The sequence below is a fragment of the Belonocnema kinseyi genome, chromosome 5 (assembly GCF_010883055.1).
Source record: "Belonocnema kinseyi isolate 2016_QV_RU_SX_M_011 chromosome 5, B_treatae_v1, whole genome shotgun sequence".
NCBI lineage: Eukaryota > Metazoa > Arthropoda > Insecta > Hymenoptera > Cynipidae > Belonocnema > Belonocnema kinseyi.
In genome coordinates, this window is record NC_046661.1 from 122,755,015 (window position 1) to 122,771,912 (window position 16,898).

General features: G+C 24.8%; 1 protein-coding gene and 1 long non-coding RNA gene across 9 annotated transcripts in view; one reads left to right on the top strand and one right to left on the bottom strand.

Moving 5' to 3' along the window:
* Window positions 1–11,400, bottom strand: part of LOC117173435 — a 12,923-nt gene extending 1,523 nt beyond the window's left edge. The window contains exons 1-2 of the long non-coding RNA XR_004467182.1: window positions 11,186–11,400; window positions 5,510–5,853 (exon numbers count right to left, since the gene is read on the bottom strand). This is a non-coding gene — a long non-coding RNA (uncharacterized LOC117173435). The remainder of the gene's footprint in view (window positions 1–5,509; window positions 5,854–11,185) is intronic.
* The window catches only part of LOC117173433 (protein phosphatase 1A), a 59,071-nt gene that overhangs the window by 31,547 nt on the left and 10,626 nt on the right, over window positions 1–16,898 (top strand). For all 8 annotated transcript variants that reach the window (XR_004467181.1, XR_004467180.1, XR_004467179.1 and 5 more), the window contains exons 4-5: window positions 5,689–5,800; window positions 14,432–14,486. Coding sequence is in view for 5 of the 8 variants with exons in the window: in XM_033361997.1 (XP_033217888.1) it covers window positions 5,689–5,800; window positions 14,432–14,486 (167 nt within the window). In the remaining 3 variants the exon portion in view is untranslated. The remainder of the gene's footprint in view (window positions 1–5,688; window positions 5,801–14,431; window positions 14,487–16,898) is intronic.

Below are 16,898 nucleotides of genomic sequence, written 5' to 3' on the forward strand. Positions count from 1 at the left end.
GACGAGGCTCTAGAGAGTTCGTATTTTCGTGTACAACGTTACCGACTGATGCCGTTGGAATTGATTGTTGAAATATATTTTTTTACATCTATTATTATTAAGTTTTGTACTTAAACGTAGTTTTCTTTCGGCTCTTGCATTTCTCAAAGTTCGAGACCGATATTTTATGTATAAAAAAAGTTCGAACGTTCAAAAAATGTTGAGGGTCATAAAAAAGATGAAATAATTTTCAGTGAAGTTCCTACCAAAATGCAGTACCTAAACGTACTTTATTGTACTCTAATATATTTACCAACGTTTCAACTCGATATTTTATTTACAAAAAAAGTTCTTAAGTTCAAAAAAACATTCAGTGAACGGAAAAAGTGAGGTCGGTAATATAGGTATTTAGCTGTGTCACATGCCCTTAATTTGTTGAATTTTGGAAAGAATAATTAGCAATTTAAAAATGATTCATTTTTAAGCGTTTTAAATTTACTTCAAATAATTGAAATTTTTAAGGCTGTCAGTATAAAAAAGTTAATATCACAATTTTTGGCGACATTTTTTTAATGTTTCCGTTTTAAAATTACTGTTTATATTGAATGTTTTTATAATAAATTAATACATTTTTTGATTTAAAAAAAAATTAGTCCAATTATCTATGATGTTAAATTATAATTTTGTTATGTAATAGTAATTTAATATTCTAAGATTTCAGAGGCTTTGGCTTTGCAGGATTCAATTTCATTTTCAATCTCAAATTTTTAATTATTTAACTTTAAGCGCTTTTAATTATACATAATACAATTTCAATTCCTCTGAATTTTAAATGATCCAATTTCCAGAATTCGAATCTTGAAATATTACATTTTTAACGTTTTGACATTTCCCTATTTGCGAAATTATTATTTGATATCATTCAATTTCGCGTTTCTTCAATTCAATATAAATTTTTTTAATTTCTACCGCTTCGACTTTGAAATCATACAGTTCAGCTCCTTTTTCTAATTAAATTATCCAAAATCGTTCTATATACATTTTTTAAAAATTTAAGATGCTTTCAATTCGAAATTATACATTATTGTTTAAAAAATGTTGAAAATACACTGATTCAATGTCAATAGGGAGAAAGCCAATAGAAAATTGAAAAAAAATAAAGGCCATCCTAGTTTAAATCATTTAAATTGTTAAATTTCTCATTTGATACTCATCTTTAAATGTTTCAAATTTAAAAATACATAATTTAAGGCGCTTTCAGTTCAATTTGAATTTTTAGTGTTTCTTTTACAACAAATTTTCAATGTTTAGGGTTTCTATTCATGTAAATGGTACTATTTTAAACTCTTTCAACTTCTATTTCAAATTTGAATGGTACAGTGTTAAAATTTTTCAATTTTTAGGGAACTGAAAATGTTAAAAAGTTAAGTTATTGAATTTGATAATTACTCAATTTGAAATCCGTTTAATTTTGACAGGTTTTCGGTTTAAATTGGTTCAAAATGAAGAAATTTATGAGATTTAAAGTTGTTATGAAGTTATGTGCTCCTCGTCCTTCAGTCGTTTGTAAAATAATTAAACATATCGTGATTTTTAGATGTAATAACAAATTTATCTTAAAAAGTGATCAAAACGTGAATCGCGGATCAAGTTTTTAATATCAAATTTCCTTAATATCTATAGCATACCTAAGTGATAGAAAAATCACAAAAATATTTTTCTAAACTGTCAAGTACTTCCATTCGTGTTTCAAAAGGGTTTGTTCTTTCACCTGAGTATAGTAGAACGAGGCGATATTTTAATTATAATTGATAAAATATCTTTTAGATTATAGACACCTTCTTATTTTAGGAGTCTATCTTCTCTTTCTAGTGCTTATCATTCTCTTTCCTCATAATTCTTCCTTAGAACAGACTTCTTTTGAAAATATAAATATTTTCTAACTTAGCGGTGAGTGTTAGCGAATATAGATTTAGAGATGTGTTTTAATTTTAAGGGTTGGTTGTACAGTTGGAAATGTCGATTGTTTCGTATGCAGGAGGCTTTGTTAATTAAAATTATAGAATCTGTATTTCGATTATTTCAGTTTTTCTTCTTTAAAATGATTTTATTATATTTGAAAATATCTTTTTTGAGTTCTTAGTGTTTTACAGTCAATTTGTTTAAAGGCATTTCTGTCCATTTTCTAAGTTAACAGTTTGTTATCTTAATGCCTGGAAATAACTTAAACTTTACATTAGTTTCTTTATTTTTGTATGAATAATCACAATATTCTTCTATTAAATAATTTGAATAACTTTTGAATATATGCAAATGCTTTATGCTTCATAAAATATTTTAAACTGAAAATTGTATGAATAATGAAAAACTTATTTCTTATAAAAAGGAAAATCTTTCGTATTGTAATTAAAAATATATTTTTAAACTCAGCATTTTTAATACAAATAAATTTGTGATAGTTTCTATATTAAAATACTTAAAAAAATTGGAGTCAACTTAAATAGAAAATGCATGCCTTTTAAATTGATAAATGGAAAGCTTCTAAATTCAAAAGGGATACACAATTTAAAAAACTAATAACCTCAAATTTGAAAGACATGAAAGGTATTTTAAATGTAAATGAACAATTTGGAAAACTTTATTTTTTTCATTTCTATTTTATATTACTAGAAAGACATCCAAATATAGAAATATTTAGTTTTAAATTACCTAAAATTATGTTTTTAAATTAAACTTTAATATTTTGAAAATGAGTAGCACAGAAACGATTGTTAATAACTGTTTATTCTCAGCATCCTAAAGACAGTAAATTATACATAATTTTTAATGAACAAAGCACACCTGGCATTTTTCAAAGCGTTAATGTCAATAAAAATGATTTTGGAAGCCTTCCTGTGGGTCGTGACACAAATAGGGGATCGTATTTAAATTATTTAACAAATAACTTGCAGTAATTGTACAGAAATTTATTATGAATTTAATTTTACTCGCTAAAAAAAAATCTGATGAGTGAGAAACGAACTTGGACAACAGCAATTTTTTTTTAAGTCAGGGAATTTTATTAGTCAAGGAAAAGTCGGGGCATTTTTATAAGTTTAAATAAATGTCAAAAATAATAGATTTGAAATTTTTAAATTTTAATTTGCAATTCTTTTATTTAACTAATAAAATATTAAAAGTTATAGAATTTTGCAAGTTTAAGATTCTGGTCTTCGTATATTAATGGTCAAGGACAAATTAGGGAATTTTTTAAATGAAGTTTTGCGGTACCCTGATGTTATATTCTTGTTACTAATTTATTTTTCTTTTATTTCTATCTCTATTTTTTTCATTAGTATCCTCTTGAAGTTTCTCTTTTTAGTTATAAATTTTATTATTTGTTTAAGAAATTGAACAATTTTGTTAAAAAGCCATCCTTTTTGGTTGAAAAAGAACTGTTTTGTTAAAAATTTGTCTTTTTGGGTCGAAAAGTAATCTATTTCGTAGAAAATATGCTTTTTGTTTAAAATACATATCTTTGTGGTGAAATGTCAACTGAAACATTTTCTGAATGAAAATTCCATTTTTTGGTTGAAAACTCAACATTTTGGTTAAAGTCATACTTTTTTGTTGCAAATTCAAGTATTTTGTTAAAAGATCATATTTTTGGGTTGAAAACGCAGGTATTTTCGTAGAAAATGTACTTCTTGTTTATAACTCATATTTTGATGTAGAAAAGGCAGAATAACATTTTTTTTATAAACATTTAATTTTTTTAAATTTATCTTTTTTATTTAAAAATTCACCTGTTTCAATAGAAATTTCATATTTCTTGTATAAAAATGCAACTGTTTGATTGAAAATTAATCTTCTTTGGTTGAAAATTTGGTTTTAACTACTTTGTTAAGAAATCATTTTTTTCGTTGAAGATTCATATTTTTAATTGATAATTCAACTCTTTGGTTGAAAGCTTAACTAATTTGTTGAAAACTGAACTTTTATCATTAAAAAATCTACTGCCTGGATACAGTTTGAATTACTTTATTTTAAAATTTTGTTTTGATTGAAGGTTTATTTGTTTGGTTGGCAATGAACTATTTTGTTGAAAACCAATTTTTTTTTGTTGGAAAATTCAATTTTTGTACAGTAAATGTATATCTTGATATGTAGTTTCGACAATTTAAGTAAATTTTTCTTTTCTTTCAGGCCTAAAAAATCTTTCTTTGTTAAAAATTCGTTATTCTGGTTTTACAATTAATTTAAAAAAATAAAAATTTTACCTTTTTTGGTTGAAATATCAACTATTTTTTATTATTATATAACTACTTGCTTGAAATGTTAATTATTTTCTTGAGAATTCAAGTATTTTGTTAAAAAATCATCTGTTATGTTAGAAAAGTTTTCTTTCTTTTAATAAATAAATTTTAAAATATAAAATTTTTATCTGAAATATTGTTTCACTTTTTTTTATAAAAAGTTCTCTGTTAAAAATAGTACAAGTTTGAAATGCTGTTATTTGAGTGTTATTTGAATGTTAATTTTCAAGAGAAATAAAAAATTTTCCAAGGAAATTTGCAAATGGGGATATTTCATTATAGTTCGTTATGGTCGTGGGGGGGGGGGGGAATCCGTTACGTAATTTTAAGTACGGTCCCTAGACTGTTATACCGAAACGTATCATTTTGTCGAATCTAGTCATGATCAAATAAAAAAATCAGTCGCTGATATGAAGTACTTACGAGCGTTATTACGAAAGTAAAACCGAATATTGTCCTGTAAGCATACAATAAAAAAAAGAGATGCGTCACGTCAAGTTTAGTACAAATGTAGGCCGTAAACTGAAAGTTTTCCACTAGTCTGGTAATCAGATTGTTAAGCAGCTAAATGATTGATGTGCGAAAACTTTATAATTGAAAGAAAAAAAGATGTGTTCCACCCTTGGAGTTGTTAGAAAGAAACATTAAAGCAATATTGTAATTAAAATTCTCGTTTTGTATTCTAAAGATTGCATTAATACTTAGAAGATTTGGAAGGTAGGTACGAATTTCTTTACGCCTCTAGGTCTCACCGTTTTTATCATTCTACTTTATCCCTTGTCTTAGAGTCGATTTAACGGCAATGCATTTCTTATGGCAGAGATTTCTGCATTTGCCGTTAAAAAAAAAGTAACTTCGTTAAAAACAAACAAAGAAAATCGAGCGAAGAGTTTTACGTAAGAAAAAAATGTTTCGACAATTCCAGAGGTGGACAAACTTGATGATATGATATCGAAAGAGAAACGTATCTACTTATGACCGGAGTACAATCCGATTAAAATTGGATTTAAATTACATATAAATTCCCCATAAGAAATGTACTGTGGCTAACGTAATTTCTATTCCAGTCCTAAGTAGCTTGCATGATTCCTTTTATTCGTTTCTCTTTCTGTTACCAAATACCCGTTAGATAATATCAACCTTTTCATTTATAGATCTATTAAATTGATTAAGTACTGTTAAATTTAGTGAACCGTTATTTTCTTTGTATATTTTGAATGAAACATTTATCTCACCAATAGAGAGTTGAGACTTTTGGCTCCAAGTCAAAGGCACTACTTCCGTGAGAGAAATCAAAGATGTTGCTCGAAGGTCTTCACTGTTTTACAAATTGTTTTCTAAAGCATGTGCAGATTTTTGTTTGTTCGATTTCGAAATAAATACTAATATTGTGTTGTTGTTGTTGTTTAAACAGCAATTGTCGCGCAGCAGGAAGGCAAAGAGGGCTTCGACTTTCTTCAACTGCTCCAGTATCTTATGGACGAGGACCTGCCCAATCTGCCACCTGGTGGAGGACTCGCTGCGAAGTAAGTTTATTTCTATTTATCAGTCGAGTTTCCCCATATTTGAGCTATTACACCTTTAAACAGGGAATTGTGATAAATTGATAATTCCATTTATTCTAGAGTCAAGTGTGTCAGTTTTGTAATTCAGAATGTAAACAAGAGTGAGTTCATCTGATAAACATAGAATTGAGAATTTTATCTTTAGAAGACATTTCTCTAGGAGAAAATAATAGTTACGATGGAAATTTTGAAATTGAAGTATAATTTTATTTATATTTTATTGCTAAAAAGAAATTGAGTGGTAATGAATTTGAAATGTTCACTTTGGAACATTATTAAATTTGAAATTATATTTTTTTCAGATTAATTTGGAAAGGGACTTGGTAAATTTTGAAAGCCAATTTAAACATATTCAATTATTAATGTTTTTTTGAATTTTTTTTATTTTTCTTCCATTTTTAATTGTTAAGATTTGAAAGATGTGGATTTTTTTATTTTAAAAGCTATAAATGCAATATTTTATTATTTTTCAGCAATTTAAATTTTAAAAAATGCAATTCTAAACGTTCTAAATTTGGAAATGGTGGTATTTTACTTTGTAAAATAGAATAATTAAAAATTTTAAATGCGTAGTATATTAGAAAATCAGGGTAGCCGCTGGACCAAGAAACCGGGCATTTTTTTGCGGGAATTTTACAAATTTGTAGAAGAAAAATCTATCCACGTTCGATTTTAACAGTTTTTAAATAATTAGTGGAATTGTTATGTTTTTCAATCATGCTGTTATATAGCTTACAATGCATAATTCAAAAAAAATTTAACTTTAAAATTTTTCCATTTAACATTTTTATTTCTAGGCTTACATTTTTAAATTAAATAATTTTTCAATGCTTTCTTGAAGACTTGTACATATACAAAATAAAAGCCTTTGATGCTAAAAATGTTGGAAAAAAACATTTTTATTTAATAAATAAATACATTTTTTAAATTTATCTGTACTCTAAATAATAAAAAGTGAACAAACACGATTTTAAACCAGTTTAAAATTGAAGAATTTCAAGATTTTAACGTTAAAACTTAAACGGTTTTAATTTGAAACACTTAGTCATTAAGTAAATGTGAACGTGTGACTGAAAGTTTATTAACTATTTTCAACTTTTAAAAAACTTCATAAGAATATATTCTTAATTAAAGAATTTTATTACATTTAAAATATTATTTCAGTCTAAAATATTTAATTTTTAACCCATTCAATTTGAAATTTTGAATTAAAAAAAAAGATTAATTATTGACTATTGAGCAATGTTTAATTTTTTATTTAAAACAAGTAAATGGAAACCAAATATTTAAAAGTAAACAATCTTTAACTGAATTTTTTGGCATAGAAAACCTGGAATCGTTAAAATTTCGAAGAGCCTTTAAACTTTGAACGGTACAATTTTAATTGTTGTATTTGAAAAATGATTAATTTATAAATGAAATTTTTAAATTTTGATGTATTATTTACAAATGAACATTTGTAGAAAAAATGTGAATAATTTTAAGAGATTTGCAATAGCTTAAAAAAGATTAAAAATTATCATGCAAATTTTAGAAAGCTTTCTTAAAATCTTCTAGAATCTTTTTTGAAAATTTTGTTTAAATCTTTGAAAAACTTTTTAAATTTTCTCTAAAAATAATTTTTCAAAATGAAAAATTATTATCAAATTTCTTTTCAAATTTTTCTTAAAACTTTGCCTACAAGTAATAAATGTTCAATTGCTATTTATGCATCCAAATTGTGAAGAAATGTTCCAAAATTTGCAGGAATTTCTGAAAATTGTAGAAAAAATTCAATTCATTTTGGCAGATATTTAGAAGTTCTGAAAAAATTTCCAAAATAATTTTAAATTTTAAACCAATTTAAAACAACTTCTAGACTTCCCAAGATTTTGAAGTAAAATTTTGAAGCTGTTCAAGGATGTTTAAACTATTTAAAAAGAAAATAATTGAATTTCTATTTTAGGAAGTGATCAGTTAAATTTTTGTTCATTTTTTCAATCTTTGATGTTTCTAGCTTAAAACTCCTTAAAATTATATAATTTTGAAAATTTCGAAGTTCAGTAATTGATTTTTTAATTTAGAGGATTGAAAATGATAACGTGGATTTACGTTTTTTATATTGAAAAATGTTAGTACCTTCAATTTTATACGCGTAAATTATTGAGCATTTGAATAAAAAATTTGTTATTTAAAAACTTTTTAATTTCATTTGTAAAACTGCAAAATTTAACAGTTTCACTTTGAGTGCTTTCATTTGTAGCTCAGTTTTTATTACTTCAAGTGGAAAATTTTTTATTTTTAAACAAAAAATTGAATAGTTCAATTTTCAGTTAAAAAACTTTATTTTCAACAAAATAGTTCAATTTTCAAAGAAAGAGATAAATATCCAACTGAAATGATTGAGTCTCTTACCAGAAAATGAATTTTTTACAAAGTACTTCTAATTTATACCAAATATTTGAATTTTCTACAAAAAAAGTTAATTTTTAACAAAAACCTAGAATATTTCAATTTTCAGTTTAAAAAATTAATTTGTAATAAAGTAGTTCAAACCTGAACCAAGTAGTAGGAAAAGAGTCTTGAAAAGTTGGAAAGTTTCTTTAAAACCATGCAATTATTAATAATTTTTCGAAATTTTTCAATTTTCAATTCCTATTTTTTGAAAGATTTAAATTAAAAATTTTAAAGCCAATAAATTTATATTTTACCATTTTCCAGCAATTTAAATTCAACATTTTTCTAATTTAAACGCACTAAATTTCAAAATGATCCACTATTAGTTGTGAAATTAATGAATTTTCTCACTTCCCAATTCTTTGAAAGTATACAATTTTAATAATTCCTTTAAAATAATATAATTTCAAATTCTTATATCAAAACAAAAGCGCGCTTTTAATTTTATATTATATGATTTGTAAGGAAATTAAATTTGAAAGTTATTTTCACGTTTTTTGAGTTCTTCGGCTCAACTTTATATGAGAAAACTTAACATAAGTAAATTTATATATTCAGGTTTTTAGTTAAAACTATTGAAATCGTACAATATTTTGTTAATGTAATTTCAAAACTATAAAATTTTGAAAGTTTCAAGCTGAAGGATTATTGATTAAGATATAAAATTGTTCAATTTACAGTTTTTATATATTTAAAAATGAGGAATTCATACAACTTTTATAATTTATGATATAATTATTTTTTATATAACAAACTAAAAAGGTTAAAGGCTCCATTCGTACTTAAAATAAAAAAGAATTAAATTTAATATTAATATTCTCGGGAAAATACAGGGGTTTTTCCGTTGAAAATTAATTTTTTATATAAAAATTTAATTATTTAATTTTGGTTAAAAAATTATATTTTTTAATTGAAAATTTATCTATTTGGGTAAAAATATACGTATTTTGTCGAAAATTCATTTAAAAAAAAAATTTTTTGTAGGAAATTAATCTTCTCGGTTGAAAATTTATTTATTTATTTTTTTTGAAAATGTAACTACTTGGTTGAAAGTGGAATTGCTTTTCTAAAAATTCATTTCTTGTGTCTATAATTCATCATTTTAGATGAAAATTCATCCCTGGAGGAAATTTTCACTATTTTGTTGGAAATTAAATTTTTTGTGGAGAAGTAATAATTGCATTGGAAATTCAACTCTTTTTTTTTTATTTAAAATAAAAATCTTTTTTAGTTGGAAATTCGTAGTTTTTGGTAGAAATTTAAAGTATTTTTATGAAATTTCGCTTTTTGGTATGAAAATTTACCTCCTTTAGTAGATATTTCACCCATTTTAGTTAAAGTATCAACTATTTAGTTGAAAATTCTTTGTTTTTTATTAATTTTTTCTAAATGAAAGTTTAACTATTTCATTTTTTTGAAAATGTAAATATTTGGCATGAAAGTTGGTATTTTTTAGTTGAATATTCGTCTTCTGTTCAAAATCAATTTTTTAAATTTATGATTCATCATTTTGAATAAAAATCATTTTATAAATGAAAATTTAATTACTTCGTTGAGAATTCCTTTTTTGGCTGAAAATTAGTTTTTTTATTTAAAATTTTAACTCAGTTTTGCTTTGAAGATTTAACAGTTGGTAGAAAATAAGTTTTTTTAAAATGAAAATTACAACATTTTTGACGAGCTTTAAACCTTATTAATTTACTGACATTAATAAACATTAGTTTAAAAATTTTTATTAAATAATAAAACTCTTAAAACAAGCTGGAAACTCCTGCATTTTTTAAACTATTCGATTTTGTATGCATTCTATTTAAAATTTTAACAATGAACCTCGTAATTTTAATTTGTTAATTTTGGACATCAAATTTAGGTTATAAGTTGTCCAAATAAAAAATTGTTGTTTTTTTATTTATTTAAAGGAAATCGGCTTTTAATTTTTTATAGTGCTCGTAATTAAACCTTTTAAATTTTTAATATTTTCAACCTGATATTGTTCAAATTAAATTTGAAAATCGTACAATCACATATGTTTGGATAATTTATTTCAGTAGTCCAGTTTGGCAAATATTACGTTTTCAATTTGTGTTTCAAATTTAACAAAATCTTACGATTTTCTGCACATTCAATTTAAAATTATATCACTTCAAATGTTTAAATATTCAATTCTTGAATGCTGGCCTTCGGGTCAAAATTTCGATTATTATGCAAGTAATAAAAAAATTTGTAACCATAAGGCGGATAAAGTTTGAAGACCTTTTCGTTTACTTTAATTTCTTTGTAAATTTTTCACTCTGAAAGCTCAGAATTTGAGCTTGTTGAATCTTGAACGCTTAAATTTAAAAATTAATTTCTAATCGTTCCACGGTTAAAGCTATTCAAATTCTAAATTTTCCGTTTTAATTATTCTGAAATTTTTACGAGTTTAGATTTTTACACGTAAATATTTAAAATTTGAAGAGCTTTAGAAAGATTTAATTTAAATGTATAAAATTAAAAATGTGCAGATTTAAACATCTTAATTTGAAACCCTTCAAGTTAGAACATTTCAATTTATTTTCTTAATTTATTCATTTTTATATTACTATATCAATAGCTTTATTTCATTTTTATTATTCAATAATAATTAAGAATTTATATTTGTACACATAAATATTTCAATTTTTAATAGATTCAAAAGTGTTAAATATAATTGCATTCAATTAATTTTTTTAAAAATTAAATCAAATAATTTTAAAACCGAATATTCACACATGCAAAACTTATCTGTTGATATGCACTAGGTTCCAAGTTTTTAAATCAAGCTTATTTTAAAAAAAATAGAAACTCCTCGATTTTTAAAAGATAAAAGATCTATAAAATGTGCTACATTTAAAATAAGCTTAATGCAAATTTAGTTCAAAGTTTACTCACTTATTTCCATGAAATTAATTTCTAATGTCTTGATTTTTCCACTTTGGACATTACTGAATAAACAATCCAAGAAATTGTAGCGAAGGACTGAATCTTGTATTTATAAACATTGTATTCGCGAATTGAAATTTTGAGTTGAGCACTAAACTTTTAGCTTTTACAGACGCATTTCTGGTTTCACTACCGCCACATTGTTTGATTGCTTGCATAATGAAATCGGGTTAAGGCTAGTATGAGAGCTGCTAAACACAAAGAGCAAGTTTATTAGCAATTTGGCTTGATTCCAAAATACGTAATTAGACTCTTTCGAAACTTGAAAAACGTGCTGCACTTGACTTTGACTGCGAAGGCTTTCCTGAAAATTGCACGAACGTTTCAAATAGACTTCCTGGTGAACGAAGACAACTTGGAAAATTTTTCATTTTATTCTCAATTCTTATGTCGTTACTAAAAAATTAAGCTCTCGGACTCACAACACGATTCACACTATTTGACACTTTTTTTTTGTAGTGATTAGACTATTTAGCTACTATTAAAAAAGATGACACTAGATACACTATTTTCTCGCAATTGTCTGATAATGCCAGGATTTCTTTACTTTTCCTTAACCCTTAAAGGAAACTTTTGTAAAATTACATAAAGAGCATACTGGGTGTTAGATACCCAAGGTTATTCAAACGTGTGCTGTGCCGACAGTATTGGATAGATTTTTTACAAGAAAATCAAGTAATAATGTTTAATCTATCTAGTTTAAGGAGAAAAAGGTTTAATAACAGTTTTTGAAATTTAAAATAGTGAGAAAAAAAATCCTTTTTGAAAAAAAGGCTTCTTTCACTCTAAAATTCATAACTTTTTAAGTTTTTGGTATTATGGCGCTTCAAAAATAAAATTAGTGTTATAGTGTCATTGGTTAATCTGGCGCCATATGTTCCATTTTCTTGATTTTAGTACGTTTTATTAAAGCGCAAAAAAGTCGCTGGGTGTTGTAGACCCAGTATGCCCGTTAAGGGTGAAAAAACAAGTTTTGAACTTTTTCACTAATTGGCTATATTTAACTATTATGAATTGAATTATTAGAATCCAAGAAGAAAATAGAACTATTTTTTATTGAAAGTCCATTCTTCTCAAATAAAAAGTCTAATATTAATTGAATTTTTCGTTAAGAATTTATCTTTAGTATTTAAAATTGTTATTACTTGGTTAAAAATTAAAATATTTTGTTGAAAATTAAATCGTTTTATTTGAAAGTTATTCTTTTTGGTTCGAATTCAACTGTTTTGTTAAAAATGCATCTTTTTGGCTTACTATTTCAACAACTTGAATTACAATTTTGTTTGTTTCTTGATGAGCATTTTTTTCAATTAAAAATTCAACTTCAGATTTGTTCAATCTTTTTCGTTTGGAAATTTATCACTTTCTTCAGAAATTCCATCTTTTTTTTTGGTCACAAATTCTATTGCCCAATTATAAATGATCTTTTTTATGAAAAATTAGATTTGCGGGTTAACATTCCACTTTTTTGTAGAAAATTCGTATTTTTGTCTCGAAAATTAAAAAATACGGCAAAAAGTTTAACTATTTGGTCGAAAAATGATGTATTTTTTTGAAAATTTCTCTTTGTTGTTCAAGTTCAACTGTATTTTATTTGAAAATTAGTTGTTTTTTTTTGTTACAAATTTTGGTTCAAAATTGAAAACTTAATTATCTTGTTGAAAATATAACTAGTTTATTGTCAATTAAATTTTCGGCTCGAAAATGACTGACCAGGGGTTGTACAAAAAAGTTGAATATTTTACCAAATTGTTGAACTTTGAAACCAAGCGGACTAATTCTCCACAAAACATTTAATTTTCAAACGGTAAATAATAATTTTCCCCCAAATAATATCATAGTTGATATTTAAACCAAAATGGTTTACATTTTTTATTTTAAAAAAATGATAAGAATGTAAACCGTTGCATTTTTAACAAGTAAAATCGATTTTCCCGCAAAAAAAGGACGAATCGTTAATTTAATACATACATTTTCACCAAATAGTTTTAAACCAAAAAACTGGTAGTGTTAAATAAAAAAAACAGTTGACTATAACCAAAAAGGATGAATTTTCAACAATAGTTACATTTTTAACCGAAAAAATTAATTTTCTACCAAAAAAGATAAATTTTTAACAAAATGCATAGATTTTTACGCAAATACTATAATTTTCTACAAGAAATGACGAATTTTCAATAAATAATATAATTTTTCAAATACATATTTTAAACATTGAATGTGATGTTACTTCAAATTTTATTTGATTAATTTTTAACTAAATAGTTGAATTTTTAAACTAAAATAGTTCAAATTTTAACAAAAAATGGTGTATTTAAATTTTTATTGAGAAGAATTAATTTTCAGTAAAAAAAAATATTTAAAAAAAGAATGTTAACTAAAATTATGAATCTTCAAAAAAAAAAAAAAAAAAAGATTTTTTAAGAAACTAATCCAACTTTCAATCAAGGAGTTAAATTTTTTATCTAAAAACAAGAATTGACGACGAAAAATGTAATAATTGATATATCAATAAAAATGATGTTAATTCAAGGTAAAAAGAGTCGGGTTTAACCAACTTTCTGCCATATTGTTTAATTATTGAGCCGAAAATTCGAATTTTCTACAAAACTGTTGAATTTTCATCCGGAAATCTAAATTTTCATATAAAAAACTAATTTATAATTTGGAAATGTATTTTTAAACAAACAAAAAAGATGAAATTTCTACAGAAAGAGATACATTTTCAAACCAAAAATATCAAAAAAATACGAACTTCAATTTTTAATTTAAAAAATTTCTTATTCAAGAAAGAAACCAAATTGCAATCAAACTGTTGAATTATAAACCCACAAATACGAATTTTCAACGAAATAATTTAGTTTTGAACAAAACAATACAAATTATAAATAATGAAGACAAACTCTTAAAGAAAAATTCTCTCAATCAAGAAGAATGAACTTTCAATAAATAATAGTTTGATTTTCTTCTTGAATTCTGATCATTCAATTTACATTTAAGTAGGAAAACGAGAAAACCGGAAAAGACCTTGCGATAAATAAATAGGAATTTTGATAATTTATCGACTACAGAATAACATTCTAAATGTATATAATACTTTCAGAATTTTATGATAGTTTCGACACTATGAGCTATAATAAAAATGATTAATTTGTACCATTTTTTCAGAAACTAATTCTAAATTTTTTTTTGCAGGCAACCATTTATCGAACATATATTTCGAGAAGTTTGTCCTAGCAGAGCAGACAGCGTAAGTCTTGGATACGATTTTCCTTCGATTTAAGTAAACTACTCCTGACTTTTTATTATAAAAACCGCGCATCAAATGTACAACTATAATATCATTATTCGTATTCCACTTTCACTTCTCAGCTAGCTAGCAGTTATTTTTGAGTGAAATTTTTACTATCGTTATGCCTCATTCTCGACTTGATCTTGTAGAATTAGTTTTTTCAAAATCCAGGTCTGCGATAGAAACGAGGAAAGCTTATCGAAAAAATCGAAGGCATTTGAAAATATTTAAGTTCTGTGTGTATTGACACTAAGGCAGACCTGAATTTCTTAAAGCAACGTTAAAAAGAATAATGTTTTTAAAAGATGAAAAACAACATTTAATGATGAAAGAAAAAAAGGAAATACACGTAAGTGTCATATTGTATTTATTTACACATTCGTTTTTGAGAGTTTTTTTTTACAAGAGCACCTTGGAGACTGTCAATAACGATATTATAAAACTTTACCTACACTTATTTGTTTCGACGACAGTACAACTATAAATATTATATTTATATATATGCAATTTAGCACGAGTTTGCGCGAAATTCGTTTTTAATTTCGAATTTTCCTACGAAAAAGGGGCAAAGTCCGACAAGTTTTGCTCATCACGGGATTAGGGAACTACTAGCTAAAGATAAATTTGCTGCGGATTTTAATAGATTTGTAAGAAAGCGAAGATCGAAGATGCACGGCTGATCCTGCTTGACCGAAAAAGTCCTTTCATCACCCTCGAAAGTTTTTATTTATTTTTTTTTTTGTATCGAAAAAAAAATTCCAATTTATTTAAGAAAATTGATCCCAAATATAATTGATACATTTACATGTCTTAAAATGATTGGAATTGGAATTTTTGGAATTTGTAAATTAAACCCATTTTGTTAAATGAACCAAAGAGTGTTTCTCACTTTCTATAAAAAAATATTTCAAATTCCAAGAATTCTAATTTAAGGAATTCCTGCTTCCGTTTCAAAAATGCGAAACTTATTGCACCCCAGACTTGTTGAATTTTTCAATATTTTCCAACTTCATTTTTTAAGATTCAGAGCAAGAGATTCGCCGAATCGAGCTCCACGAGGTGCATTAATATTCCCCTAATTCTATTTTCTTATATTTTATTAATTTTAATTATAATATATAATGTATAATAATATGTAATAATTTTAATTATTATAATTTATTATATTTGTCGACTTCATGATTAGAAAAATGAATATATTTTTCTGAAATTTTGGAAAATGGTTCAAAATATATAAGAAAACGTCTATTTGACGCATTTGAGTTTTTATTTAATTGATATTGTGCATTTTTATTTTATTTTTTTAATATAACTAAGAATCGGTCTTCTAGAGACCTAGCTAAATTAGAATTAATGAAATTGCATTATTTATGAAAAATCAATACAATATATTGATTTTTCTAATTATAATTCCGCCGAATATATGAGGTCGACAAATTAATTTGGTGCCTTTATTTTGACGTCTTGTAACTCTTGGTCAGACTTGAATTTTTTTTCGACTCAAGTTAATTTTAAAATGGGAATCTTAAACTGTTAAATACAATATAATAGGTGGCGGCCTTGTGGGCTGCCACATGGCCGAATAACTAAAGTTGAAGTTCATTTTATTAATATGGTTAAAAAATGGCAAATATCCAAACTATTTTGTTGAAAATTTATATTTTTTAGTTAAATTCAACTATTTTTTGGTATCAAATTAAGATTCTTTTTGGTTAAAGAATCGAATATTACGTTTTTCGTTGAGAAATCATTATTTTTTATTGAAAATTTAACTACTTAGTTGGAAGTGGAACTACTTTGTTAAAAATTAATTTATTTGGTTGACGATTCATCATTTTAGTTGACAAACCTTTTTTTCTTGGCTGCAAATGCATGTGCTTTGTTAAAAATTCATCTATTTTGGTAGAAAATTTGTCTAATTGGTTGAAAATTGATTTTTTTTGTTGAAAATTTGTTTTTTCTTGTTTAGAATTAATTTTTTTTTACTGGAAATTTAACTTTAGGTTTTTGTCGAAAATTTATATTTTTTGGTAGAAATTTGATCTTCTTGGATGAAAATTATACTATTTCGTTGACTTATTATTTTTATTTTATTGAAAATTAAGTGTTATTTTTCTGGAAATTTAATGATATAGTTATTAGTTAAAAATTGATCTATTTGATGTGAAAATGGAACTATTTTTTAAAAATTCGTGTTTTTTTTGTAGAAGAGTATTCTGATTAGTTTAACAATTTTGTTGAGAATACGTTTCTTCTTTGGTTAAAAATTTAAGTATTTTATTTTTGGTAGAAAATTTATCTTTTTAGTTGAAGATATATCACTTTAGTTGAAAATTCACTTTCATCATTCCATTTTTAGTCGAAAACTCA